General features: G+C 61.1%; 1 protein-coding gene across 2 annotated transcripts; it reads right to left on the bottom strand.

Moving 5' to 3' along the window:
- Positions 1-432: 432 nt before the first annotated feature.
- Positions 433-27564, bottom strand: TEX264 (testis expressed 264, ER-phagy receptor). 2 transcript variants are annotated; one of them, XM_075547443.1, is made up of 6 exons: positions 27483-27564; positions 26603-26660; positions 24394-24685; positions 15434-15655; positions 3791-3959; positions 433-1002 (listed from the first exon to the last, which is right to left on the bottom strand). In XM_075547443.1, the coding sequence occupies exons 3-6, from the start codon at positions 24649-24651 to the stop codon at positions 713-715; spliced, it is 939 nt and encodes a 312-aa protein (XP_075403558.1). In that variant the 5' UTR covers positions 24652-24685; positions 26603-26660; positions 27483-27564; the 3' UTR covers positions 433-712. The 2 variants fall into 2 exon arrangements, with proteins under 2 accessions (XP_075403558.1, XP_075403559.1); XM_075547444.1 differs by lacking the exon at positions 27483-27564 and having other exon boundaries at positions 26603-26951.

Here is a 27564-nt window from a genome sequence, read left to right as displayed (position 1 = left end):
CACATGGCCCCACAGCCACCCCCCAAAGCACAATCCCATCCAGCTGTCCACTCAGGCACAGCCTCCCCGCCGGAAGACAGCCACACCAATGTGGTTACACGCACGTTACAGGCAGCAAATGTGCGCGCGTGTGAGACACGCCCTTGAACACAGCCCTGACACAGGCCCAGCAGGCCGTCCTCACCTGCCGGAGGTGTCAGCCAGTTGGTGAGTGCCGGCACATAGGCAGGCTGTGCACTCCCACACGTGAGCCCCAGGGCAGCCTGTGCTCAGCTGGCTCTCATACCTCTTGCAGAGTAGCCCAGAGCAGGGCCTTTCCCCACCCGGCCACGTGCCCTCCACCCCTTGTACTACAGGGGCCTTCTGCCTCCCTGCTGCCACCCCCACGGCTCCCCCCTCCCAAATAGGACAAATGCACAACACAGATGCAGGTGAAACAAGAAAAGCATTGCTTTATTCTGGGTCCTGGAAGTTCCTTGTGGGTCTGAAAAGACCACGGGGCAGTGTCTTGGGGGCTGGTGCAGGAACAGTGCCTGGCTCCTCTGGCCCTGGAAGCCGAGGGGGCAGTGAGGAGAAGGCTTAACTAGAAGCCTAGGGCAGGGAGAGGCAGGCCGTGCTGGACCTGGCCCAGGCCCAGGTGGAGGGAGAAGAGGGCTGGAGGGTCTGCTGCCCAGTTCCTTAGCAGCTGCACCCCGGAGGGTGTGGCGTGGGGTTACTCCTCACCCTTCTCAGGGGTACTGGGCTCCCGGGACCACTTGTCAGCCCCTGTAGGCTCTGCCTCTGAGCCCAGATGTGGCTCCCCCAGGGGGCCCTCGCCCTCCAGATCCAGCTCCTCAAAGGATGAGCCGCTGGCGCCCGACTCGCTGTAACTGTGCTCGCTGCGGGTGTCACCGTCGTCCCAGCTGCGGCTACCTGCCCCGGGGGACAGTGTGGTGGCTGAAGTCTCCCGGCTGCCGGGCCCCACCTCCAGGCTTACAGAACTTGTGTCACTTGTGTCAGCTCCTGCAGCCAGAGAGAACAGAACATAGGTCAGAGGAGCTAAACCGCGCACCCCTTCCAGGAGAGGGCAGAGGCTCTCCCACCGGGCCAGCTACTCATGAATAATACAGCTGCCCCTGGCTCAGGAGGCTCCTTCCAGCTGCCCTCTGCCCTGCCGGGGAGGGGGGAGGAGGGAGAGGCAGGGAAGACAGCCGCCTGCTGTGCACTCCTCTCCTCACCGGGAATTGGCCTCAGCCCCCTGTACTCTCACAAAGCCACTGCACCCGCCCCACCCAGTCCATTAAGGGCCAGTCAGCCCCTAGGAGGAGGGTGCAGGCTAGAACAAAGAAGCCCAAGTAATGTGGCCCCTCCCTCCCATTTCAGGCTTGGAGAGCAGCTTGTTCAAGGGCAGCTACACAAAAACACTGCCCAGGAGGCCTAGGCCTGCCCTTCCCCTACAAGGCCCAGGAGGCACAGCCATGCCCAGCAAGTCAGCTGGTTCATGGTCCTGGCCCACAGAGGGGGCTCGCTGAGCCTTCCTCCGAGGGGTTGGGGCAGGAGTGGAGAAAACTGAGAGGCTCAGCCCGAGGAGCCTTGCCCACACTGGCGATGCCACAAGCACCAAGCTTGCCCTCTCTGCTGGTGGTCGGAGCCCAGACCTGTTCCCAGCACAACCTCAGCTCATCGCCCCAGTCATTCCGGGACACTGGGTGCTACCTGTGGAAGTGGCCAGGGGGTGGTGGGGAGCACAACACAGAGGTACAGGAATGGGGATGGGGGAGCTGATGAGGGGTCCTTCTGTGGAACATCCAGGGGTGTTTCCATGGCAACAGAACCTGGACCAGGCACAGCTGGAGCATAAGCTTTCCTTTAGCCCCCTCTGGGGCCTGAGGTAGGGGTGAAAGAACTTGGGATCTGTCCCTCTGGGCCTGAGAGGATCCTCTCAGGGATCCACCAGCAGGAGCATTGGGAGCGCTCAAGTTCAGGACCCTCCTCTTGCTGGGACCCCGAGTAAGGCTCTGGGGGTGGAGGGGGCAGAGGAGGCATGTACACAGAAACTCAGACTAAGTCCTGAGTGCCCGCCCTTACTCCCATCCTTACTGCATACCCAGGACCCAAGGATGGCAGACCTGGAAGGGGAAAGGGGCATCGCTTCTCCCTGACCCAGCAGACTACCATATCCCACCTGCCTGCCTGCCAACCCACCCACCGGCTCTCTGGAGGCTCCAAGGGCAGAACCTGCCAGCTAGCCGGCTACCTCCTCCACCCTCGCTGCTGAGCCAGGGCAGGCCTCCCCGTGCAGGCCTGGGTCCAGCTAGCGTGGATGCCTCCCGAGGACCCTTCTGCTAAGGAGTCCTCGACAGGGAAGCAGCATCCATCCCTTGAGACCCCCTCGAGTTGCCTGGGAGCATGGCCTCAGGATGCTGGGCAAGGCAGGGCAGCACCAAAATGCCCAGGGCTGCTGGGGCAGGGATGCGATGCTGCCACCGTCACGCTGGTCCCCCCTTCCCCTGTGCCCACAGCCGGCGCAAGGAGATCAAGTATTCATCACCTCTCTGGAGCTAAATAATACATCAGTGCAAGAGCAGGCGCAAGGCAGCTAATCACCCCCTTTCACCTCCCAGCCCAGTGGGGCCCCAGCGGGGAGGCAGGCAGTGGCAGGCCGAGCCTCGGGCAGGCTGGGCACCCACTGCATGCTGCCGTGCAAGTGGCATGCACCTGGTGGGCAGATACCCAGGCTGCCCCGGGTGGCAGCACAGCCTGTCAGGTGGGCAGACCTCTAGGGCCCCCACGCCAGGGAGTAGGCGGGCAGGCGGTGGGGAGGACAGGCCAAGAAGCTGGGGGCGTGGGGAGCTGTGGCTACAGGCAGCTGCAGTGGGTGTCAAGCAGTCCTTCAACACCCCTGGCAGGCAGTGTTTGGAGGGAAGGAAGCCGGGTGGGTGGGTGGGCCGAGGAGCGGGTGGCAGGCAGCAAAGGGAGGTCACAGGAAGGTCAAGCCTCTTCTGCTTCTTGCCCTGGGGACTGTCTGGGCCTGCTGACCTTGTGCCATGTTCTGTGCCCACAGTAGGGGCACTGGGGAGTGTCTGCCGGGCAGCCCCATGGAGGTAATTAAGTGGCAGATGAAGCTAACTCCGTTTGACGCGGGCCCCAGGGAGCACCTCCTGCCCTGGCCAGCACACGCCTCTCTTGGGGGTGACCTTGGCTGCTAAGGGCTGGATGGGCAGGCAGTCTGCCCCTGGTCTCACCACTCCCAGAGATCACTGACTTCCATGGATGGCCAAGGTCTGACCCCAGAACCACTGTGGATGTCAGCAGCAGGCTCCTTGTACCTGGGGGTGGCCATGGGTGACAGAGGTCATGGCGATGGCAGGCAGGTGGGCTGAGAGCAGACAAGCCTGCCGTGTGCATCTGGCTCATAAGGTTTACCGCTGGTAGCAGAGGTTTGAGCCCTGAGGAGCCTCACTCGGAGCCCCACTTGACCGCCTTCTGCCAGCGTCCCTGATGGGGCTTGTCCTCAGCAGCTGGCCCTGGCTGAGACCCGTCTCCTCTTCTTACCTTCTAAACCCACCCCCTCAGGCCCTGCTGTGACCTGGGTCTCAATGGGGCCCTGCTATATACGAAGGGAACATGGGTGGGGGCTCTCTACCCATGTGCCAGCCTACATCCACCTGGGCCCACAGGTCTGCATATGTGAGTTCCCGGGTGGGTCCGTAGGCTCTGCCCAGCACAACCTGGACTCCCATGGTACCCATCCAAACTGGGAGAGGGGCATCCTCAGCCCTGCCCACCCCCACTCCCCCGGGCCCTGTACCTGTGCTGTCCATCAGGGTGGCATGAGCCTCCACAGGCCCCCGGCTCTTGCGCTCGGTCTCCTTCACCTCAGGCACGTAGAAGTCCCCCTGTCGTGCCAGGGGGCACATAAAATGGATCTGGTCTTGCTGGTAGATCTCCAGCCACGGGTGTGCACACAGCTTCCGTTCCTGGTGGGGTGGAGGGGAATCAACTCTGCAGGGCCCCATCTCACATGACCTGGGTGACCCCAGAAATTGGTCACAGCTTCCTCCCTCCTAGCTCCACCTCCTGCCCCAACTCCCCTAAGTCCAAACTCTGCTGAGGAAGTACACAGGCGCCCCAGACTGCCAGAAATGGTCTGACGACCCAGGAGCCCTTGGGACAAGTTCCCAGGGTGAGTGTGAACCCAGAACCCTGGGCCTCCATCTGGGGCCAACAGGTGGCTCCAGGAAGCACTGGTCTCCCGGCCACTAAGCTTGGTATTGGAACAGGAACTCATTATGGCTATAACCGGAGATGCTTCCACCAAAGCAAGGTGTGACCAGTGAGGGGTGCTCTCCCAGGGTCCTGTCTCTGACCATCTCTACCCTGAATGATGTGGATTCACACCCAGGCCCCTGCAGAGTCACCACCAACACCACTCCCAGAACCTGGACCTCATCTGCAGTCCTCCCCGCTCCATGCCCCTGGGCCGAGCTTCCGCAACTTCGGTTTTGGATGTAGAGGCTGTGGCGCAGGAGGCCAACCCTGGGGTGAGAGGCAGGCCTGGCAGTGGGCACAGCCCTGATGCCCGGTAACTGAAACAGCAGCTGGCCTCTATGGAAGCCCTCACGTCCTGAGACGGGCACGGTGGGCCCGAGTGTGGGCACCCACACGCCAGCACTGCCCCGGGCAGGCTAGAGCCACGAGAGCGGGGTCCAGAGTCTGCTCGCAGAGCCCACCTCCTCCGCTGCAAGAGAACGCAATTACCCACTGAGATGACTGTGCGGCCCCTGCCCTGTCACTGCTTGCTGCTCACCCGCCAACCTTCACAACACGGCTATTTATAGCACCCACCCGGCTCTCACCAGGAGCTCTGAAATGAGCCTTCCACTTGGCAGTAACAAGAGGCTCAGCGCCTGGCGGGAGCACCCGCTGCAGGACTCCGCTGGTTGGCCCACCCGGCCTGCCCTGGGCGAGCAGGCCCTCAAATGGAAGGAGGCAAAGCCTAAAAATAAAAAGCTAATCCCCATGCCACCGAGTTGCCTCTGACAAGTGACCCTACAAGACAAAGCAGGTCTGCTCCTTTCGGTTCACCAGGCTGTAACATCTCCGCTCGGGTAAAGCGTCCTTTCTATGGAGGAGGAGCGGCGGGTCGATCCACCGCCAGCCTGCAGGTGAGCAGCCCAGATTAAGCTGACCATGCCACCAGAAACGACGAGGGCCAAAGGAATACGTGCCTGCAAGGAGTACCTGACCAGGCAGCTAGCTGGCAGAGGGTCTAGGCCAAGGTCCAGCAACAGCTCAGTCACTAAGCTTATGGGGGGGCCAGACTAGGCCTTCCATCCATGTCGGCTTGTGCTCATTGCAGTCGGTGTCCGTATCCCCATGCCTCCAGGGTCAGGGACAAACCCACCCCCATGGAGTCGGTGCCGACTCACAGCGCCCCTGGTGTGTTTCACAGGAATAGGAAGTACTGCCCCCTGTAGGTCCCCAAGGCTGCTAACTATTCACAGGAGTAGAAAGCCCCGTCTTTCTCCAGTGGAACTGCTGGTGGTTTTGAACAGCTGACCATGTGGGTCACAGCCGCATGTGTAACCACTACCCCAGCAGGGCTCAGTGAAGGAAGTGACGAGCATTGCATCCTTTTAATAACTGGTGCTGTTTTTGCCATTAAGAATTTACACTGTGGGTGCGCACCCCTCCGACCCGGAGGGCATTCCGAGTCGGGTGGCCATCTCACCCTCTTTTCCCGAGGGCCTCCTCTGCACCGGTAACTCCATGCTCTGCTCCAATCCTCCTAGTTGGACCCCACAGAAGGACAGGACTTTGCCAGTCCAGGTGCTCTGGGGCCCGTCTCGTGAGTGTCCCCGGGCCATTTCTCAAGGGCGGCTGGTGGGGATGGGCAGGAGGGCCTGAAAGATACTGCCTCGGCAGCACTTCCCAGCCTTGGGGAAGGGCCAGCACCCCCTAACACACCAATGACGGCCTTGCCTTTTCGCACCAGGGTGGGCATTTGGGGGCCAGTTGGTGTGGTGGGTACAGGGTGGGCCGTGATCCGCAAGGGCAGCAGTGTGAAACCACCAGCCACTCCTCAGGAGAAAGGCCGGACTTCCTTCTCCTGTAAAGAGTTCATCTCTGCATCGGACAAGAACCAAGCTGGGTCAGTGAGGAGCCCCGAGGGCTGGCACACAGCTGCCCCGGCTCACTAGCGGTCTGTCATGCTGAGTTGGGTTAAGACTTTGCCACCGTCTGATCAATTGAACTTGTACTGGCAAATCATGTGGTTTCTTCCTTGGTTTTTAATACTTCCTCATTGAGAGTTTAACAGTAAGTAATGTAAGGCTATCAGACTGGAAAGAAATAAAAAAAGAGATCGTCTCAGAAGTTCACTGGGGCTGTTCTGGCCTGCGGATGGAGGCTCCGGGTTGCTATTGACCCGGTGGCAGTGAGTCTGGAGTGTGGTTAGCACCATTTAAGAGGCCTTGGTGGGGCAACGGTTAAGTGTTGGGCTGAAATCCACGAGGTCAGAAGTTTGAAACCACCAGCCGCTCCTTGGGAGAATGATGGGGCTTTCCACTCCTATAAAAAGTTAAGTCTTGGAAACACCCAGGGAAGTTCTATGAATCAGTGACTCCATGGCAGCGAGTTTGGGTTGTTTTGTTGGTTGGTCGGTTTGTCAGTGGCATGGTAGTCATGTGTCCAGCTGCTGACCCACAAAGTCAGCACTCTGTCTACTCCGGCAAACAGTCTTGAAAGCCCACAGGGACACATGGCAACCCTGTCCTCCAGGACTGCTAAGAGCCGGAACTGATGGGATAGCAGGGAGAGTGTTTGCAGCCTGTCACCAGAGACAGGGGGCTTCCTAGAAGTCCTCCAGGGCCTTTCTGGGTGTTTGGGGGAAACAAGAGGCCTCCCAGGTCCCATCAGGACAATCTTTCGGCAGCATCCAAAGGGGCCACAGGGTAACAAGCAGGTAAGAGACTGGCTGTTGGTCCCCCAGTAGCCCACCATTCAAGGAGGGCCCTACCAAAGCCGCCACTGCCGGTGCCTCGGTGCCCCCAGCTTCCATTCTGGATGAACTTGGCAGCAGCAGGATAAGAGGGAGTAGCGCTCTTTCCGCCCCCCTCTCGAGGCCAGGCATAAGGGTGGGTAGTGCTAGGCAGCCACCCTGTGCCACCTGCTCTGCCAGCCCCCTTGTTGGCAGGCAGGCGGCAGCTCTGCGGCTGCTCTGCGCATCTGCCTCCTCCGAGAGCCCAGGTCTGAAGTTGCCTGGCTGTGGACAGCCCCGTTGCCATGGAAACTGCATCCTCCATCCTTGCCGTCGCCTTCATCTCAAAGCCATCGGGGAGAACAGAGGAACGGGTGAGACAGAGGAGGGAGAGAAGACTATGGCCTGGCTACAGAACCCTTCCTTCCCGCCCAGCCCTCCCTCCTGACAGTGCCCCACACAAGGAGTGCCCGCCGCCCGAGCCTGTCCCCAGCCCTCTGTGGGGCCATCCCTGGACTCCAGCCAGTCACCACCACCAGTCTCTCACCCCTCAGAGCCCCTGGTCCCCTGCTGGAGCAAGGCCTACAGCTAATTAAAATCTCACTGATGGTTCAGCTCCAAATCACAACACATAGCGAGCCCTGTCAAACACAGAGGCCCCGATGGACACAGAGACAGGTAGCAAGCTTCCCACGGAGGCCCACAGGCAGGGAAGCGCCGATCTTCCCCCTGTTCCTCTTCTGGGCACCCCCATGCTCGGCCCAGTGGGGGTTTCGGAGGGTGCGGGGTCAGAGCCTGCACGTCTGTCCCTGAGAAGTTGTTCCCTTGCCAGACAGCTGCAGCCAGGGGAGGGGGGGGGGTGTCTTGTTGCACAAGAGGCCTCTGGCCCTGGGAGCATGTCAGTGGGGTGGTAAGTATTGGGGCCTCCTCAGACCGGAAGGCCAGCTGCCTCTCCCTCAGCTCGCCCCGGGGAGCACTGGGAGAACCAAGCACAGATGGCCGAGGACACAGGCTCAATGCCACACTGGGCCCTGAATGGGCCCGTCGTCCTCTGGGCCTGAAGCACACGCCTCCCACAACCCAGGTGGCCAGTGGCCTGAGGAAGCCTTCCTGGGGCAGGGCTGCAGCCCTGAGCAGCCACTACACACACAGAGATGTGCAGAAGCCAGAAGAGTTCTCCCTAAAGTGGGAGAGAGACAGAGGTGAACAGCACTCCCCACCTAACAGAAGCCAGAGTGGGTCACCAGCAACTGCTAGAACTGTACTTGGAGTTCTGGTCCGGTGGACAGACCCCAGAGCTTCCCTCCATGGCTCTGCCCAGGCAGAAAGACAAGGCAACCTGAGACACACCATGGTACTGCCATGTCCAGGGGCGGGTCTTGGCCACCAGCACTAGTTCACTCGCCCAGGGCTTCTGGGGACCAAGGGAAAGGGCCACTCAACAACCTCACAAGGGGCCTGACCTTCCCCTCACTCAGACTGAGCTCACCCTGCGAGTAGCAGCGGCAAGCACTCAGCCCACTTGGTGCAAGGTTCTACCAAGAGGTCAGATTAGCCTGCTGGCAAGGTGCCCTACCCCCGTCCATTCCCTCAACTGCCCCAGCACCTCTCCCGAAGGTGTGACTGGCCTGGGGGCAGGGAGGCACAGAGCACCTGGAGCACGAACCTGTGTGCTTGCTTCAGAAAGGGAGGGGGAGACACGATACAGTCGAGGCCAGGCCTGGATCCTGTTGCCAGGCTGCCTAGAACGCCAAACCCAAACTCACTGCTGCTGAGTGAATTCTAATTCCAGCTATGCCCTGTGGTTTTCTGAGACCGACCAGAAAGTCTCACTTTTCTCCTACAGAACAGTTGATGGTTTTGAACTGCTGATCTTGTGGTTACCTGTCCACTGCATAACCCACTATGCCCCCAGGGCTCCTCAGATCCCCTAAGAGCTGGGGGAGAAAATGCTCTGGGGTCAGAAAGATGAGGGCTGCCTGACCAGAGCCCCACCCTCTGCCACAGCCCATTATCTCCTGCCCCTGGCCCTCCCTGACTGCCCTAAGCTGCCAAGTCCTGCCTGCCCGGTAGTGCAGCCACACAGCCAGCAGACAGCTGTTGCATCTACCCCCTCTGCAGCCCTCCCACCCCCCGAGATGGAGGCATCTCCTTGCCGGGTGAAGCGATGCGTGCTCATTTTTAATTACAGACACCAACATGCCCCTGCCTGCAAGTGCACAGCGTTCCTGAAAGGAGGGGCTCAGACCCAGGAGCCCCCCCCCCCCAGCAGCTGGTCTTGGGGGAGGCACAGCAGGGAGCTGTGGCTGTAATGTAGCCTGTTATTATTCCACCCAGGAACTTCCCTCAACTGCCTTCTCCCTGGCTCCCAACAGTTTCTGGCCAACAACCTGAGCTTGGCTGTTGAGCAGACAAATGCTGCACAAACCAGCTCTGGGGGGGTCACATAGGACCCACAAGGAGAGCTTGCAGATGGGCTGGTGAACATCTCTGAGCCCTCCCCATACAGCAGGGGGTGGGGCGGGGGCAATGCCCAGCCACAGGAAGTAAGAGAGAAGAGGCAGGAGGTGGCAAGAGGATCCAAACAGGAACCCAGACTACCAACACACGTGTGTCTCTGGGCCTCAGCATGAGCAGCTGTGAACGAGGCTGGAGCAGACAGGCTCTGTGGAGGAGGAACCAGAGAAGGTGAGCAAAAGCACCCGGTGTCCGGAGGGTCCGCTTGGAAAACTCTGCTGCAAACTCTCGGAAAAGCAGCAACGTTTACAAACTATCACAAAATCGCCGAAAGCCATTTTCCTGCGAGCCAGTTAGACATCATTCAGGAGCAACTCCATTTTCCACGAGCTTGCTGAAGTCCCCGTGTTTAATGGAATCAAGGAAGGAAGGCTCTCTTCGAGCTGGGTCTAGTCCAGGGCTGGCCTGGGGGCTCCAGACTCGGGAGCAGGTAGACTTGGCGGGAGCCTGGAGAAGTCTGAAGGAGGGGAAGGTGTGAGGCAGAGAGGGGTGGGAGAGCGGGTTGCTGTGCCTGGCACCCCAGCCTGCTGTGCCCACTGCTGCCGCTGCCGGAGGCCTTTTCATTTTCACCTCAAAGCCAGCAGCTCGCCACTCAATTTACACCTCTGCTCATCTCCCTGGCGCTACCTAGCCCAGCATCCCAGGCAGCCCGCTGAGGGGGCCTGGGCCACGGCTGAGCACCAGTGGGCTGAGGCCCTGAGGAGGCCCTCGTGCTGGGTGGCTTGCTTGCAAAGCCCCTGGTCCTGCAGCCACACCCAGTCCTTCCTTGGCCCGGGCCCAGCCCAGCTCTGCCTTCCTGGACTCTAGAAGAGCAGGGCTTGAGGGCAAGTGGAACTGTCTAGAACAAGGGTCACCCCCGGGTGTCACTGCTCCCGCACCCTGTCCTGGGTCCGGCGACTGTAGCCATGTGTGCAGCCTGGGACCTTGAGTCCTGTCCGGCTCACGCTGGCACAAGCGCGGCTGAGTGATCACCCGGCAGCAGGAGGGCTGCACAGTGCAGATGGAGCCCCGAGCGGAGCACCTGGGAGCCGCGGGAGCCGGGGACGAGCCGTCAGCGGGGAAGGGCAGGTGGGCAAGGGCTGGGGTGGGGGTGGACAAAGGCCCTGACGTCATCTTCCACTCGCCCTTCAGGGAAGCCCTTTCCATCTAAGAGTCTCCTGAGTTCTGTCTGCTAGTATCTCTTGAGCAGAGGCACCTGCTAAGGGCATGGTCCTCCTGGCCCTCCTCAGTATCTCCCCGCTCAGCTCTTTCAGGAGATGGGCAGCATGGCTCTTCCTCGGTAAGTCCCAAGTGCCTGGGGACAAGCCTCTCTCCCTTGGGGGGCTGTTGGCACCAGCCAGACAAGCCTCAGCCTCCAGTGGCCTTCGGGGCTGCCAAGCTAACTATCTGAGCTTGTGCTTTCAGAGCGGTGGCTCCTACACCCGCCCCGGCAAAGCCTGGCTCTGTGTTTTCTGAAAACAGGGGTGAGGTAGCGAGGCGAGAGAGGCTGGGGAGCAGGTAAAAGTGCCTGGCCTCCTGTGGGCTCTACTCTCCACCTGCCGGACAGCTCTCTAAGGAAAGCGAGGGTGCCACCGGGGTGGGCGTGGGGTGAGATGTGCGCACATGTCTGCTCTTGGCATGGAGTCTCTGAGGGCTACTCTCAGCAGATTGCTGGTACCCTCTGGCTCTCCCCTCGCTCCTCTCCCTGTGCCATGCCAAGGCCGGGCTCCCTCACTTACCTGCCTCACATGCCCTGGGTCTCACAGGGGCCACTCAACTCCCAGTCTTCCTCTGCACCCCAGCGCCTCAGGACACCAAGCCCTGGCCTGTGGCCAAGCCCTGTTCCTCACCTGGCTCAGTCCAAATGTCACCAAAGCACAGCGGGCTGCTTTGCCCTTCCCAATGAACCCACCCTCCTCTCCACAGGTGGGGCCAGGAGGAGATGGGGGATGGAAGTGTCCAGGGGCCTGTCCCCAGCTCCAGGCCATGGCAGCGCACAAGGTACCTTCCCTCATGTCAGGCGAGCCAGCTCTGGAGCCCCATGAAGGACACCTGGAAGAGAGCTGCTGGACAAAGGGGCAGGCAGGCTCCCCTCCATCTCTCAGACTGACTGCTTCAGCCCCCAACTCTGCCCACCAGGACCAGAGAGAGAGGGTCAAGTGGATGTTGGGCCCCAGTGCTGCTACCCCAGCTGTGGGCACTGCCGGGGGACAAGGGAGCCTGGGCCCTCGTCTCCTGGGCCAGCCCCACTCATGACAGGGGCAGAAGGCGGATGGCCATCAGCATGCTGCTCAGCTCAGAGGACCCTGCTGCCTCCTCTGACTCCAGGGGGGCCCCCTCCCCAGGCCTGTCTCCCGGCCTGCGAGATGATGCGGGACCCGTGTTTGGTAAGGACCCCTGACTGACTCCCAGCTGGCCTGCCCGCCGCACAGAGGAGAGTGTGGTAAATATCCGAGGACGTGCTGAGCTGGCAAGGGGGTCTCCCTTAGTAAAAATAAAGCTTAGAACACACTCCCACATGAGCTCAGCTAAGGTGACAGACATGCGGGGAGGACCCCAAATCTTCCATTCCCAGTGGGGCTCCCTCCCCCGGATTCCCACTGCCACAGCCATGCTATACCCCCATCCCTGGTGTTCTGGCCCTGCCCTCCCCCTGGCTCACTCAGAATCTCCGAGGAAGGCTAGGGAGAAACAAAGTCTACCGACTAGCACCCAGGTTCTGACCATGCTGCTGACAGCTTCCTCAGCCCCACAGCGCAGCCGGCCGAGCCACGTCTACAGGCACGACCTCTGAGCCCTCAGGAACTCATCTCAACCATCTCAGAGAAGTCTGCACCCAGTGGATGCCAGGGCTGCTCTCCAGGCCCAGCTTCTGGTCAGTCACGCCCCCAGAGCGACTGGTCCGCCCTGGCCCACACAACAGCAGGCCCTGCCGCCCAGTCCCTGGCTCTGCAGTGGCCACAGCAGCTTCAGGATCCGGAAGAGCTGCCGGGTGAAGGGACATCTGCCCAGTAGAGCACCTGCTCACTGAAGCAGACCCTTCAAACCAACTACACCTCAGAAGTCCCTGCAAACAGGCGCCCCGTCGTCAAGTCTGTACAGGGCAGGGGCAGGGCCGTCTAGCGAAGGCCCTACAGGTCCAAGCTCGACCCCGCCCCTGGCGGCCAGCCACAGGGGCCTCAGGCACAGCACAGGCGCACCTTCGCCTGCACCCTGTCCAGGGGTGCTCTGCCTGGGCCCCTAGCCACTTCTCACTGCGGCAGCTCGGTCTGCCAGGTGGGGGAAACTGCCCAGCGGCAGGAGCTGCCTCGCAGACCACAGAGCTGGGATCCAGCCCCTCTTCCCAAGATGGCGACACGCCAGGCCTCCGTTGTCCCAGGACATCCATCCTGCCCACCGTAAGCACATCTGTAACCTCCAGAGCATCACCTGCTCGCTGAGGCCCATCACCCTCCTCCTGGCCCCAAACTCTGGGTGGGCGGGTGACACAGCCTGACCTTCCTCGCCCTCCTCCTGGCAGCAGGGCTCCTGGCCTCCCTCCTGCCTCCTTCACAGAAAGCCAGTGGCTGCCATCATTCCTTCTGAAACCCCTCCACGGCTGCCCGGCCTCAGAGCCGGAAAGAAGGAAGGGGAGGGGGTGCACACCCTCGGCTAGCAGCAGCCAGCCTGTCAAGGCTGGGATAGTCAGAAGCTCCCAAAGCCTCATTAGTCTCAGCCCTACTCTGACCCCAGGGCAGCGGGGAAGAGGGCGGGGAAGTGAGGGGGCTGTGTACTTACTGCCTTCACACTACGCTGACTCCTGGGCTGAGAGCCACAGAGCCAGCCCCTGTCACCAACATGCAGAGGCCAGCATACCGGGCCAGCCTGTTCCTCACTGTACCTGGCTGGGTGCCCCACAACACAAGATTAGACTCAACACTGGAGCGCAGGGGACCCTACCAGAGGGCCTGGGCCATCCTTCCCTTTTGGGCAGCCTGCAGCCTCTCCCTCTCACCGCTGGTGGCCAAACCCACACCAGCACACCCATACCACCTGCCTACCGGGGATGCCTGTGCTCTGGCCCCATGGCCTGGGCTTCCTCACCCAGGGAGGAAAGGGGGTGGGTACTGCCCCAGCCCCCAATCCAGAGACTCCAGACCAGAGCACTGCAGACAGGCTCCCACAGGAGGGGGAGGAAGGAGGAAGGACTGTCATCAAAGAAGTGACGTCAAAACCAGGCAACTTGTGAAGCTGTCAGGGGCCGGGAATTTTGGACAAAGGTGTCTAAAAATAAACCCCTGAAGCCAGGAAAAGGCTTTGATGGCCGAGTTGCTCGCTGCCACCCCCATGCCCGTGCTCTGCTCTGAGGCCTCTTCCCAGGGCCCTCATCCAGATGGGGCCGGCACACGCAGGACTGGAGACAGTACAGCGCAGCTGGCCGTGGGGGAGATGGGCGAGGCCCACCCTCAAGAGGAATGCTGAACATCCAGCCCACAGCTCTGAGGCTTTACTTCCTGTCCTCCCTCACCTCTAGTCCACTCACCTAGCACCTGTCTCCCTCTGCCCATAGCTTCCAGCCCTTGGTAAGCACGCCCTGCCCCACAGCTCCCCTCTGGCTGCCACCGTTCAGCATGGCGAGTGGGTCTCTCCAGGCCCTGCCACAACAGCCCTGCTCTCACCCCGTTTGTTTCTTCCTTTGTGCAAGGCAACCAGTCACAGCTGATGATCCCGAGACTCAGGGACTCATTCCTCACCCTGACCCCAAACTCCTGCACCTCAGTCCCCAAGCCCTGTCTGGTTCCCCTTTCCATCAGGGCCAGACCTCCTCTCCCACGTCTGCACCAGGCTGCTCCATGTTCAGTTTCTCCTCTTCCTGCTCCCTGTTCCTAATGGCAGGGACCACACCCTCCATGTGGGCCACCGACTGCCTGCCCAGCCCGAGAGAGGCTCGGAGGCTCAAGACAGCCCCCCAGTTAAATACTACCCATCTGCAAACACGTTCACCACACCTCACCCAACTCCACTCTGCGGGGGTCACTGTCGACCCCCACCCCCTATGGAGAAGTCTCTCCTCAGGCAGCCCCACCTAGAGTCCACAGGGCTAATGTGCACCCCAGGTCCCCTCCCCTCCCTCAACATGCCCCATAATGCCACACAGTCGAAAGCACCACAGCATGCTGTGCAGACCCTCCCGGCCTCCCCTCCCACTCACAGTCCACCAGACCTGCCCTAACACTAAATCTACTCCCTGTCCGCATCTCTCTGACTGCCGCCAAAGCTCCAACTTACCAGTCTCCTAAGCTCCCCGCCCAACCTGTGATCCAGGCCCAGGCACACCCTCGTCAAAGAGGGGACAGCTCATGGTATACAGACATGGCCGTCTGGTCCTCCTCCGTGGACACTCTGACCACTCTGTCCAAGCTGGACCCTGGCTTCTCACACCTGCATCCTGCTCTTTTCCAGCACCTGCCTGCCTGCCTCCACTGCCGACTCACCAAGTCTCGCACAACACATGGCTAAACGAACCAACGAATGGCTGCCAAGTCCACATTGGGGTCAATTCCCTGGGACCCCACTCTAGAAAGGGTTTGAGAGAAGGGACTTTGTGGACAGCGAGCCCCATTGAATTGCCTGTGGCTGGCTCTCCTCGCCCCCTGTCCTCCCTCCCCCCACCCCCCAAGCTGGGCTGCCAGTACTACCAACAGCCAGCCTGGCAAGGGACAGAGCCAGCCATCGGTGCCCCATGCCTGGGCTCAGGGGGCAGCCCTGGCTTATGGAGCTTCACCTGGGACCTGCCCAGCAGGTGAGAGCTCTTTGGGCCTCCAGTGGGATGGGGACATGTAAGCATGCCCACCCATCTGAGCACTCAGATGGTCTCAGGTTGAAGCCAGGGCAGCAATGACAAGCCAGTTTTCTGAGCCAGCACCCCAAAGAGCCCAGGGCTTGGGCCTCCCCAAACTACTACATCTCCCACCTACACAGCAGACTTGGGCTTACCTTGATGTAGGCGTCCACGGCAGGGTAGACACGGCGGGTGGCCAGCCAGATGGACAGGGGAGTGGTATAGGGGAAGGTAGCCGTCACCACGTGGCTGGGCGCTGGGAAGGAGAATACCTTGAAGCCAAACTTCTGGTAGAGGTGGATGAGCTCAGGGGACGGCGACTCCTCGCCTTCACTCAGGATGCTGCCCACTGCACAGCGGCACTTCTCAGGCGACACCTGGGGGTGGGGGTGGGGAACAGAGAACGGCTGTCAGAGGTGGCCCCTACACTGCCTGCCCTGTGGCAGCTTGAACCTGGCAGAACCACCAGCTCCAACAGGTCACGCAGTCCCAGACCCCAGAGCAGGCCATATCCCTGCTTGGGGTCTCCTGCAGCCCATCCCTTCCTTCTTGCTTCACCAAGTGAGCCAGAAACCAGCCAGTCTCCGTCCTCCAGGAGCCTGGGAGAGGGAAGGCTCTGTGCACACAAGCCCAGGGCAAGGGCCTTCCAGCCACCCAATGTGACCCTCAGTCCAGGAGCCACAGGCAGGCTGATCCCAGGGTCTTGATGGCACCCCACTCTTAGCTCATTTCGATCCTACCTCCTGGAAGAGAGCAAGTCTCACTGGCAGAGAAAACGTGGCAGGCAGAGTGGGTACCAGCAAAACTGGAAGATGGAAGCAAGGCAAAGAGCCCAGAGCTCTTCATGGAGGCAAAAATGTGAGCGAGTAAGTATGTGTGAGCATACGTGGCAACTGGCTGGGGGAGGGGGCTACAGGATGTGCTGATCAGAACAAGAGTCACTGTGTAAGGACAGACACACATGCACACACACCTACAGGCAGGCCAGACACCATCTGGGTCTGCACACTATCTCTGCAGCCCATGCCCAGCCGGCCCCACTTCCTAAGTGACTTCTTGGCTGACTGAGAGCTGATCCCCTCCCCGGATCTGGACCCTAGAACTCTGCTCCCCACCTCACTCCCTAGGATCCCAGAACCCCAGCCTCTGGACCCTTAGGTGAGCACTAGGCCTACCCCAGGCGTAGAAAGTCCAGAACCCACCACCATTCCCAGCACAAGGGAGCCTGCTGCTTGGTCTCACTTCCTTGTCACCTTCCTTCACTTGGGTCTGCGTGAGTTCTCAGGCTGGGCCCTGGGGCACCCGACCCTGAGCCCAGGAGACTAGCTCCCCACAGCCTCATGCTCTTACTCCTGTTTAAGAAACCCTTTCTCTCCTGCCACTTAAGCCCAAGGTCCTCCACATTGACACAGGTCATTCCCTTAGCCCCACCTTCCCTGTCCCCAGGCCTCCCCTCGGTGCACCTAGCCGGGCCCCTTCCAAGGCACCAACGGCCATCGAGTTGACGCCACTGAGGGTGCCCTACGCATCAAGCTGCACCCCCCGGGTTTTCCAACGGCAGGTTTTCCCGCAGCCCAAGCACCAGGCGGTATTCCTGAGGCGCCTCTGGTGGACACGCACTCGGCCAGCCTTCTGGTGAGGTGAGAAGTCGCGTGCACATGCGCACTACCCAGGGACCCCAGGCCTGCCAGTCTGAGCACCCCTGCGGTCCCCACAGCAGCTGTGGTTCTAGTATCTGGGATCCAACAGCATCCAGTCTGGTGGGAGCCCAGGTCCTTGATGTCCACTACTGAAGCATGGCTCCGTGAGTGACTGCCCATCAGCACTTGGCCTGGGGACAGCAAGCATTCCATCACCGTGGTGGTTACAGCCGAGGGTCCTCCTCACCCACCCTCTGAATGCAGTTCCTCAGGCCTCTTTCTCTTTCAGACTAAACACCCTCTAAGGAGCCCTTCAGTGTCCTCCCCCACCCCACTTGACTGTGCATATCCGTGGCCCTGTGTGGTCACGTCTACCTTAAAGCAGCCACGTCTCTCACCTCAAAACTCCTCCCACCTACCAAGCAAAGGGGACCGATGCAATACCACTTCTTGTCTCTAGATGGTGCAGCTGCCCCACTCTCGCCCAACATGAGGCTTGGCCAGACCTGGTGGTTGAGACAAGGCTCTAGCAGGTCTCTGGCTGACAGACCAAGGGGCAATGCCTGTTGTCAAGGCCCCCTTCATGTCCCTGATCCTAGCCACCTGTGCCATCCAGAGACATCCAACAGAGGAGGATGGAAGGGCAAGCAGGTCACCTGACCTCTCCTCTGCCCGCATTGTCTGGCCAGAGTTCAGGGGCCAGCCTTTCCTGAGACCACTTCAGCAGTCCCTGTGGGACATTTGCAATCTCTCACACTCCTGCTCAGAACTTCTTCAGGATGAACACGAGCCTAGGCCTGGCACGTCCTGGTGTGGCCCACATGGCACTACCCAGATCTGTCCACACACTCGTCTCACTCTTTTGGCAGCCCCGACCCCAGCGTGGAGCAGAACCCAGGTGGGCAGGCGCCCACGGAGCATCTGGGTGGCAGAGGGAGGGAGAGCTCCAGGCTGTGGCCCAGCCTGCCTCCTCTCCCACCACACCCCTGTACACGCCCACATGGAACTATTTGCGGCTCCCCACACATGCCACGTCCTCCCAGGCTTCCTGCTTTGCGTCAGCTACTTCCTCTGCCTGGAAGGTCCTTCTTCACCTTACTCCAGAGCTCCTTCTTCCCGGGAAAATCTTGCCCATCAACTCATCCCTCCTCCTCTGAGCCTTCTGTTCCTCCCTGCCAGGCAACCCGTGCTACTTTCCCCCTCCCCCCCCCCACTGCACCGATCCCAGAAGCCCCCAGGAGGGTGGTGGAGTGCTACACTGTCACCGACGGCTTTCCCATCACTTCCTCCCTTCCCAACACCAGGCCTCTCAACATGAAGGTTCGGGGCTTCCTTGAACCCTACGTATGCCCAAAGTTCTTGGGGTATGCTCAGCAGAAGCTCATGCACGCACACATGGACAAGGGTCCTGTGATGCGAGCAAACATCTTCTCCCTCCACCTGGAGAGAGGGAGGGGCTCCTGTCCCTGCAGAGGAGCAACTACCAAAGAGGCAGGACTCTAGGGAATCTGGGAACAGGGGAAAGGGGTGGGGGCACAGTGCTCTGGTCCTATCTCAGCACAGCTGAGGGCTTACTGCTCCCTCCTCACGGCCAGCGACTAAGAGGAGGTCCAGGAGATTATTCAGCAAGTCCATGCCAGGCTGCAGCTGGTGGACAGCTGAACCCGGCGCTGGCAAGGAGACAGGACAAGCTCTACAACAAACCAGTGGCAAGGGAGGGCTCCCAGGAAAACACAAGGTCACCCGGGGTGGGGCGTGGGGAGCTACTGAGGTTGCCAAGGCCCCAGAGGTGGAGGTGTCATGCTGAGACCCCACCCACTCTGGTCCTAACCCTAGAAAAAGGAGCCATGGTTGTGGCTTAATAGTTGTGTGTTGGACTAACTGCAAGGCCAGCAGTTCGAAACCACCAGTTGTGCCTCGGGAGATAGGGCCTGCTACTCCTTTAAAGAGTTACTGTCTTAGAAACCAACAGGGGCAGTTTGGCCCCATCCTATAAGGTCACTATGAGCCAGCATCGACTTGATGGCAGTGAATTTTCAGCCCTGTAATGTCAGCCTAAGCCACCCAGCTCCATCTGCCAGCTGGCCCTTTCCTCATAGAGAGTGATGTCTCTGGGTAGTCCCTGAGCTGGAGCAGAACGAGCAACAGGAATGATCCCTGCTGGGGAGGCAGGGCAGTGGCCAGACCCAGAACATCTTCTTCAGAACTATGGGGTCCCAAGTCCCAGCACTGCAGACAGAGGAGGGTCTGCTTGGAATCCAAAGCTTTCAAGTACATGCTGGTCCTAAAGCCGGCCCTACTGCCCCCTCCCCAAGAGGTCTCACAGTGCCCTCCAGCCCTGCTGTGTGAAGTCGAGTGAGACAGGGAACTAGGAAAGGGGAAATGGCATTGGCCAGCAGGCAGACCAAACCTAGCCCTTGGGGTCGGTAAAAAAGGCCAGGCCCATAACCTATAAGGCCTGGCAGAGACAAACAGCTACACCATCTGCCAGTGCCAGGCTCAAGAGCTGCCTTGACCTCCTCCCCAAGTGGCCCACCCAGTCAGAGCTGCCATGGTGACGAGACGGAGGAGCAGTCCCTCGATCTACACGGGCCCCCCCAGCAGCTCTACCTGCCCCATTGCTGGGCGGACACCAGGCTTCCTATGTGCTACAGGCCCATACCGCGGACTGCTGGTGCCCAGGCACTGGATTGACAGAGTTGTACAGCTGGGCCAGTGGACGACACCAACGCTTGAGAATGCCAGCCAAACTTCACGTGTCTGGGGCCTCTCTGCCCCTCAGAAATGTTTCAGGAAATTTCCTCTTCTAACATCGGCAGCTCGTAAAACCCCAACAGCAGCCCTGGGCCGGGGCTTTATTACCAACCATCCCGTAAGGTCCCGGAGCCAAGCCACGCAACACGGTGGGGTTAGAGGGAGGACTGGAGCGATGGCAAAGCCTTGCCCCACACACCACTCAGGTCACTCGGGGGCCTGAGAACCGAGCCTTGCCTAGGGACACTGCGCAGGGCCCAGGAGACAGACCTGTAGGAGGCTGAGCCGAGATGGGCGCAGAAGGGCAAGGGTCCCACAAGCCCCAGTGAGAGGTAGGGTTGGCTGTCTCGTGTGCTAACCACCACCTCTGTGCCAGGCAAGCACTGGGCTAGAGCTCTTAGTCACCACACCCAGAAGAGTACATCTAATGCCCCCCGCCCCCTTCCAAGGGCAGATCTGGTGGGCGGGGAGGCCCAGCCTTGTCCGAATTTGTCCTACAAGACGGGCTGCTCCAGGCAAAGCTCAGCACTCACCTAACAGCAAAATAACCCACAGCAGACAAACCAGCCCAACAGAAAAAGCACCCACTGTCCTGGAGTGGGCCCAGCTCACAGCCTCAAGGGCAGAGGGGAGCTGCTTTCTTGGGTCCTGGGCTGCACATTATTAGGGACGCAGAGGGCCTCTGCCTTCTCCTGGACAGGGGCTGGTGGGTGGACACTGTCAACCTTGGGATGTGCAGCCCGATGCTTAACCTGCTGTGCCACAGGATGCCTCCACAGAAAACAGGCAAAGGAGGAAATGAGGGAAGTATCAGCCCAGTCCTCACTTCTACTCCTGCCGATGGCTCCCTTCCTGCTGGGAATCCTGTCCCCTTCGCTCCTCATCGGCCTCTGTCTGACCTCAGTGGCTAGGGAGCAGGGGAGGCACAGGCCAGGCGGCAGGGGGGACCCTCTCCATACACATGGAGGGGGCGGGCTGTGACACAGGCCTAAGTCTGAACTCTCAGGTAAGCCTCAGCCCCTGCAGACCCAAACCTTGACTCTCACTGGACTAAGGGGGAAAGGGGCCCTCAGTGGCAGCCTAGTTTTCTAAAGGCAGAAAAATGAAAAAGGTCCCTTAGGTTCTCACCTACTCCCCGCCTGAGGAGGGTGCCCCTTCCTAAGCGGTGGCTGTAAGCCCAGATCCAGGCCTGTCCCAGACAGGTAAGCGGAGCTGGCTGCCCGCCCTTCTTGCTTCTAATGCCAAGCTCCTGGAGAGGGCGGGCAGGCAGGTTGCTTAAGCCCCAAACAGAAGTGGAGGCGGTGGCAGCAGAAGGTGGGCAGGGCCCATGAGTGAGGTGACAGCAGCCTAGCCACTGGAAGCTGTCCCTAGAGCAGAGCTGGTCAGGAACAGGTGAGGAAGGAGCTGGCCTCCTCCCCACTCTTTCCCAACTAGGCACCCAGAACTGTGACTAGACGGGAAGTTAAAAGTCACTCCGAGGCCCTAGCCTCCAGCCAGGGGAGATCATTTTCCCAATCAAGTGGGTAGGGGCAGCAGCAGAACTGGACGTGTGTGTGTGTACACAGATCTGTGATGAGGAGATGGCTCGCACCCCATGAAGGCTAGACCCAGGAGCAGGTATCACCTAGGAGCTGCTATCAGGGTCTGCCCACCCTACCACCCAACCCCTTCACCTGTGCCACACCTACCAAGGCCTCAGGGGTGGCGATGGACCCCCTCCTCCTGCCCCACAGGAACTGCTTGCCCAGGCCTCAAAGCCACACACACGGCTCTGAGACGAGGCTGATGACAGCCACAGCACCTTCTACAGGCGAGCAAGTCTGCAGTCAGTCGCCCTCCTACCTGTGGTGCCTGTCAGCTCCCGGAATGGGGAGACCCCGGCCAGGCCAGGTGGGGCCGCAGCATGTCTTCCCCCTGGGACCAGCCTCCCCTCCGCCTAGCTAAGGTCAGGTATGAGGTGTGGCCAGGGGGCTGTCAGCCACCATACCTCACCCCGGTGGCAGCACCCAAAACCAGGGGGTGACCTCTCTCTCACCTGGCCGTTGCTACCTCACACAGAGCCTGGAGTGGCCTCACTTCCTCCCCACACTCAAGGAGCAGCAGCTCAGGACACTACTTGCTAGGCTGGGAGTGGGGACAGGACGCTGTCACAGGCCAGCCTACACCCTGTCCCCTCCCTCCGTGTGAGAATCTGAACTTACAGTGCCCCACACTGGGGTCAGCACACTTGGTTTCTCGGCCTACCTTAGAACCAGGAGCGGGGCTCTCCTCGGGCCACTCAGTGCCCCCTCATGCTGAGACCCCCAAGGCTGGTCCCTGCAGTGCCAGGGTCTCCCACAGGGGGTGCTCTGACTGTGGAAGGGGAACAGATGAGCCTGCGTGCTGTGTGAGGCTGGTTCTCACTCCTGACCTTATCGGCCCTGCTGTCCATCAGCAGAGGGCATCTACAGCCTCCTCGGGCCTCCATGGACCTCTGCCAGGCACAGAACACACTGCCAACCATCAGAGTGCATGAGGGCCCCAGCTTACTGGAACTGCCCCAGATGTGTGAAACTGACCCGGCTTTGAACAGGAACACAGGTGTCTCTGGCATGATGCAGGACCAAGGGTGGAAGGGGCAGGGGCAAAGGGGTCACCATGTTCTCTTGGTCTGTCCTCCTGCCAGCAAGTCAGCCACACCCAGGAGCTCGGCCTGGCCCTCAGCACACCTTGGGGTGGACATTCCCTCACCTCCTTCTGCTGTCACTGCTACTGTGAAACACCTGTCAAGGCCAGGTGCCGGGATGAATCCCTCACCACCTGTGTTGTTTCGTGTCATCCTCGCCAGCGGCCATTGAGGTAGCTATTCCACCACCACTCTCCGGAGGTTCCACATGCCAGGGTCACACAGGGAAATGGAGCACAGAACCGTTCACCCCCGAGATTGACACCATGTCAGGCCATGCTCATCTGACCCTGGGCACTGAGGGCCCACCCTCTGGGAGAGCAGCAGAGGCCAAGCCAGGAAGCCCTTGGGGACAGTGTCCAACTATGGACCTGCCTCCAGTCCAGACCCTAGGGTTGGTCTCCTGCCGCCTTGGCCTTCTCTCACCCTGGAATGAGCACCTCCAACCCAAGGGTGGGTGGCACACTGTTTCCAGAGCTGGAAGACATGCCTACAAGGAGAAAGAGGCAGCCACAAGGGCTCCCCACCCTCCTGAGGGGCCCTGGCAGATGGCTCCACCTCTGTGGGGCAGGGAACACAGGGAATTAAGTCACCAGACCCCTTCAGGCATGGGGGCTGGGGGCTGCTCCAAGAACTGCCCACAGCCCACCACCTGGTCAGGCCACATGGCCCTGGTCTTCCTGATCATGCCATTGCCATCATCCCCCCAGGCCACGTCCACTCAACCTGCACCTGCCAAGTGCCAGCTCCTGACCCCACCCACATCACCTCTCAGCCGGGCCAGGCTCCCTGATCTGGCCTCTCTGCCCCTTCCCTCCCCTCCTCCCCTCGATGCCCCTTGGCGACCCACCGCACCACACCCTCCCAGCCTGCCACATGTACCCCCACAGCCTGGGTCCGTAAACTCTTCTGCTTCTTTCTCCACCCACTGTCGTCTCACGTCCCTGCCACTTAGAGCAGGGAGGAGACCCACCTGTTCCGACGCTGGAGCACACCTGAGCCACCTTCCCTCCCTCAGTCCCGAGCTCACAGCTGCATCTTTGGAGGACTGGTGGTTGTGCAGAGGTGGCTGCCAATCACAGACCTAAGGGCAGGGTCAGGTCCGTCTCTTGTAGGCCACCGTGATACTTGCTGCAGGTCAAGCCGAGGGCGGCCCAGAGAGGGAGCCAGCACACCCTGGTTTCGAACAAGTGCCCAGGGAGATCTGGGAGGGCAGGTGGACCGTCAGTGGGAGGTCTGGAAGACTTGCCCACCTGAGCTCTCCAAGAAAGGAACCTGGGGTTGGAAACGCCAAGTGCTCATCTTGGTCTGGCTCCAAGCCAGGCTAGGGCCTGCAGCCCAAGAGGCCAAGGAGCCCTCAGCAGTGCTTCAAGCCCATCCAGCTATGGGTAGCACCACCCCATGGCATGGTTGGAGACCACATTGGCAAGCCCTGACTCACTGTAGGCTGTGCGTGTAGCCAGACGCCCACAGGGAGCCGGTGAGGCTGCTAGGTGAGTCTCTGGGCACTGTGGGCAGCTTCCCTGGCCCCACTTGCCTCGAGGCCCTCCCGCCCCAACAAGGCATCTTGAGGTCCAAGGAAACACCATGTCATCTGTGTCACTGGGCCAGGGAGCACCAAAATGGCTAGACAAGTAGGATTCTGAGCCCATGACAAGAGGTCGCCCTCCCAGTCCAGACAGGCTTCCATCCATGGCAGAAAAGCCAAGAACAAAAGACCTGACTCTAATATAGAGAGGGCAGCGTGGGAACAGCCTGGCCACGCAGTGCTGGCCCCCGAGGGAAATAGGAGAGAGGAGGATGGCAGAATGGAGAACTCGGGAGCATAGCCACAGCAGAGGCAAGGGACTCACAGTGTATACATTGGGAGGCCCATGGGGAGCCAGGGGAAACGGATCTGAGCAGTACATGTCATAGGTGTATGGAAGGGGCCTAGAGCTCGTGGTCTGCAGAGCCAGCTCAAAGATGTGTCCACCTTTTCCTCAGAAACCACCACTCCCCTCCCACAAGCCTGTCCCAGGTCGTCCAGGAGATAGACGTCTGTCTGTCTTCTTACCGTGTGGGGGTTGTCATAGTAGATGGCGATGGAGCGGAGCTTGGGGCAGATGCTGCAGCTCTGGTTGAAAAGGTGACCCGTCTCACCAGAGGGTGCCTTGTGGAACTTGTAGGCCACAGTGATGTTGCGGACAGGGGATGAGCCAGCGCTCACAGCCACCTCGGCCAGCAGCCCCGAGTACCCAGCGAAGGCCAGCAGCGTCAGCAACAGCAACAGCGTCAGCGCCCCAATCAGGCCCAGGAGCAGCAAGTCCGACATGGCTCTGGGCCCCCCGGGCCGTGCCCCAAGGCAGCTGCAAGGGAGACAGAGGCGGAAGGAGGCTGGCAGCCTGCTCTGATCAGTGTGCCCACCTGCCTGCTGGTTGGTTCTGGCCCTGTCTCCGCCCTGCCTTGGGTGTTCTGACCCAGGAGGGGGAGGGGCCAGAGGTGTTTACACACCGTGACCTAGAAGAGAGCGAAGCATGACAAAAGCCACAAGCCTCTGTGTTTCTTCATCACAAGACCTGAAGCTCTCTGAGCAGCTTTGCCTGTCAGGGGGCAGCGCTAGTCACACCTGGGGAAACTGAGTCATAGAAGGCACAGGAGTGAGTCACCTGGGGAGTCCAGCCCGATGGGTCAGAGGTCAGATGGCCTGCCTTCCACCCACCCTCTCCAGCTGCTCACCCCCCATTGTGTCTTTCCCCACAGCTAAGCCCACTGTCAGCCCAGCCTCCTCATGGCCATGGTCAGGTCCAAGCACTTATTAACAGAGAAACCACAGGGAGCAAAGCCTCAGGGGAAAATGGGACACAGAAAGAGTTCATAGAAAGCGCTCCCTGGCCAAGCCTATCCAGCAAGTCCATCCATGCGGGACCAGGGGAGGCCACAGCAGGCCAGCCCCGGCAGCTGGAGCAAAGTCCGGCCCAGAGCTGTCTACCCTGGAGCCACCAGGCCTCGGACACCATTCTGCCTGGGATGGACTGAACTGTGTCCCCTGAAAACAGATGCTGGAACCAGGGCCTACCCCCGCGGACGGAATTCCGTTTCAGAACAGGGATTTCCTGGAGGTGCGAATTCAGCCATGTCAGTGCAAGGTGTGTCTCACACCTAATCACGTTGGGGCTGAAAACAGAGGAGACTCGACAGAAATAAGAGGGGAAAGAGGAGGTCTCAGGAGGTTCTGAAGGACACAAGGTGAGAGACACAAAAACATCCCGCCCAGAGCATGGGGAGCCAACCTTCCCTAGGGCTGGTGTGTAGAATCTGGACTGCAGGTCAACACAGTCACCTTACCTAGGTAACCAAGGTGCCACTACCAGGCCATAAGAGATGAGGAGGAACATAGAGGGGAAAGACAGGCTGAGAAAGGGTCAACCCCACAGTGGCCCCACGGCACAAGTACACACCCCAAAAAACCGCAGAGCAAGAGTACGATCCAATCTGGGCAGAGGCCACAGTATCACCCAGCGTGGGGCCAGACCCTTAAGCCCCTTCCCAGGACAGCTTGCCCTCAGTCAGTCACCTCAGTCACCACCCCCACAACCCCCTGGGAATAGTGTCAACACCACACAGCACAGAAAAGATTTTAAAGAGGCAGAGAAACACCTGATGCACTGGGAGAACATTCCCTTCCCCCAGATTTTAATATTTAAACATGTCAAAGGTTTGGGAGCTTTAAAGGCAATGGCCTATGGAAAACAGTCCCAGGAAATCCGTTTCCTTGGGTTTCCAGGTGTCATGACTCTACTCAGAAAAACATCTGTTTTGTCTCCTAAAGGCTCTGGCTTCCCATCAGCTCCCAGGATCCTTTGCACAACCATCCCGGGTCCTACTCCTTTGGCTCTGGGCACTAGGTGAGTGTGGAAGCCACTTCGACTCCGGTGGGCAGGTACAGGTAACAAGCGGCCGGACTCAGAGACGTGCCCAAGGTCACACGCCACATGGAAGAGGCCCTCCATGTCCATGCGGGCAGTCTGACCGCGGCCCCGTGTTGCGCTCTGCCCTCCATCCTTGCGACAGGTTGCTGGAAGGACACTCTCCGTACCTGGGCCACCCCACCGGCCCTGCAGCCGGCAGCGCTCGCGACGCACACTTCCGGGCCGTGCCCTCTGGTCCCTCTCCTCTTCCCCTGGCCCCCTCCACGGCGGGAGGCACACAAGGGGAGAGCCGGGGCCAGCCTCTCCCACCTTCCGGAGGGCGAGGAGGGAAAGGCGGCGGGGCGGGGGTCTCACCTGAAAAGCCAGGCTCCCTCTTAGCAGCGCATGGCGTCCAGTCCCGGGGCGCTCCGTGCTGCGGACGGAAACGGGCGGTCAGGGGCGGCCGCCCGCCTCTCCCAGGGAGTCCCCATCGCGCCGGACAAACCCCCGCCGGCTCGGCACGCCTCCTCCGCCGGCCCTCGCGGTGTCCGGACCCCGAACCCGCCTCTTGTGTGGAATCAGTCGGGAGGTCCCTGTCCAGGCCCCTCTTCCGGGGAGCCCGCGCCCCTCCGTCCTCCCGGGAGCGCCTCTGGCCCCGGGGACCAAAACGAAACAGAAAGCCTGCGGGCCACCTCCGGCGGCCGGGGCTTCGGTGGCCCCCGGCGGGCGCGGCGGGGCGGGGCGCGGCGGGGCGGGGTCGGGCCGGCGCCGCGGAGGGCGGCGCGCTCCCCTTCCTGGTCCGCTCACGTGCGCCGGGCCGGCGGCCCCGCCCTCACGGGGACCGCCGCGGGGAAGCCCCGGGCCGGCCGGCCGGCGGCCAGACCGCGCCTCCCGGGCAGCGCCTGCGCGGCCGCGGCGCCCACCCGAGGCCCGCGCCCCGCCGCCCACTGTGGGGCCCCCGCGCAAGTTTGCAGCGCGGGCTGCGGGGCGCGGCGCCCGCCTCAGACTCCCCCGGCTGCGCGGCCCGCCCTGCGCCCGCCGCCCGGACGCCGCGAGGAGGCGGCCCAGGGGCGGGGGCCGCGCACGGTCAGCCCCCGGCCGGGCCCCTCGGACGCGGCCGGCACCAGTCGCGAGGCGAGGAGCGGAGAGCGGTGCGGGCCACGGGGGCCAACGGTGGGGCGCTGAGGCCCGGCCCGGGCGGGGGTTTGCGGGCTCCCGGCGCGCGCGGGCCGCCTCCCCGCCCCCCGGCCCTCACCTCAGCCGCCGCCGCCGCCCCGGCTCGCTCGCGGGCCCCGAGCGCGTCCGCCGCGCACGCTCGCTCCGCCCCCTCTCGCGGC

The sequence above is a fragment of the Tenrec ecaudatus genome, chromosome 4, assembly GCF_050624435.1.
Source record: "Tenrec ecaudatus isolate mTenEca1 chromosome 4, mTenEca1.hap1, whole genome shotgun sequence".
Taxonomy (NCBI): domain Eukaryota; kingdom Metazoa; phylum Chordata; class Mammalia; order Afrosoricida; family Tenrecidae; genus Tenrec; species Tenrec ecaudatus.
Note: the sequence above shows the minus strand (reverse complement) of the source record. Positions and strands in the feature narration are given on the sequence as shown.

What these genes read in the sequence shown, in the direction of transcription:
- TEX264 (XM_075547443.1), bottom strand. Translation starts at nt 24,651, where the DNA reads ATGTCGGACTTGCTGCTCCTGGGCCTGATTGGGGCGCTGACGCTGTTG. An exon ending in CCGTGGACGCCTACATCAAG is followed by an intron (nt 3,960 to 15,433) that starts GTAAGCCCAAGT and finishes CCACCCCACCAG; the next exon opens with GAACGGAAGCTGTGTGCACA. An exon ending in CACCCTGATGGACAGCACAG is followed by an intron (nt 1,003 to 3,790) that starts GTACAGGGCCCG and finishes CTCTGGCTGCAG; the next exon opens with GAGCTGACACAAGTGACACA.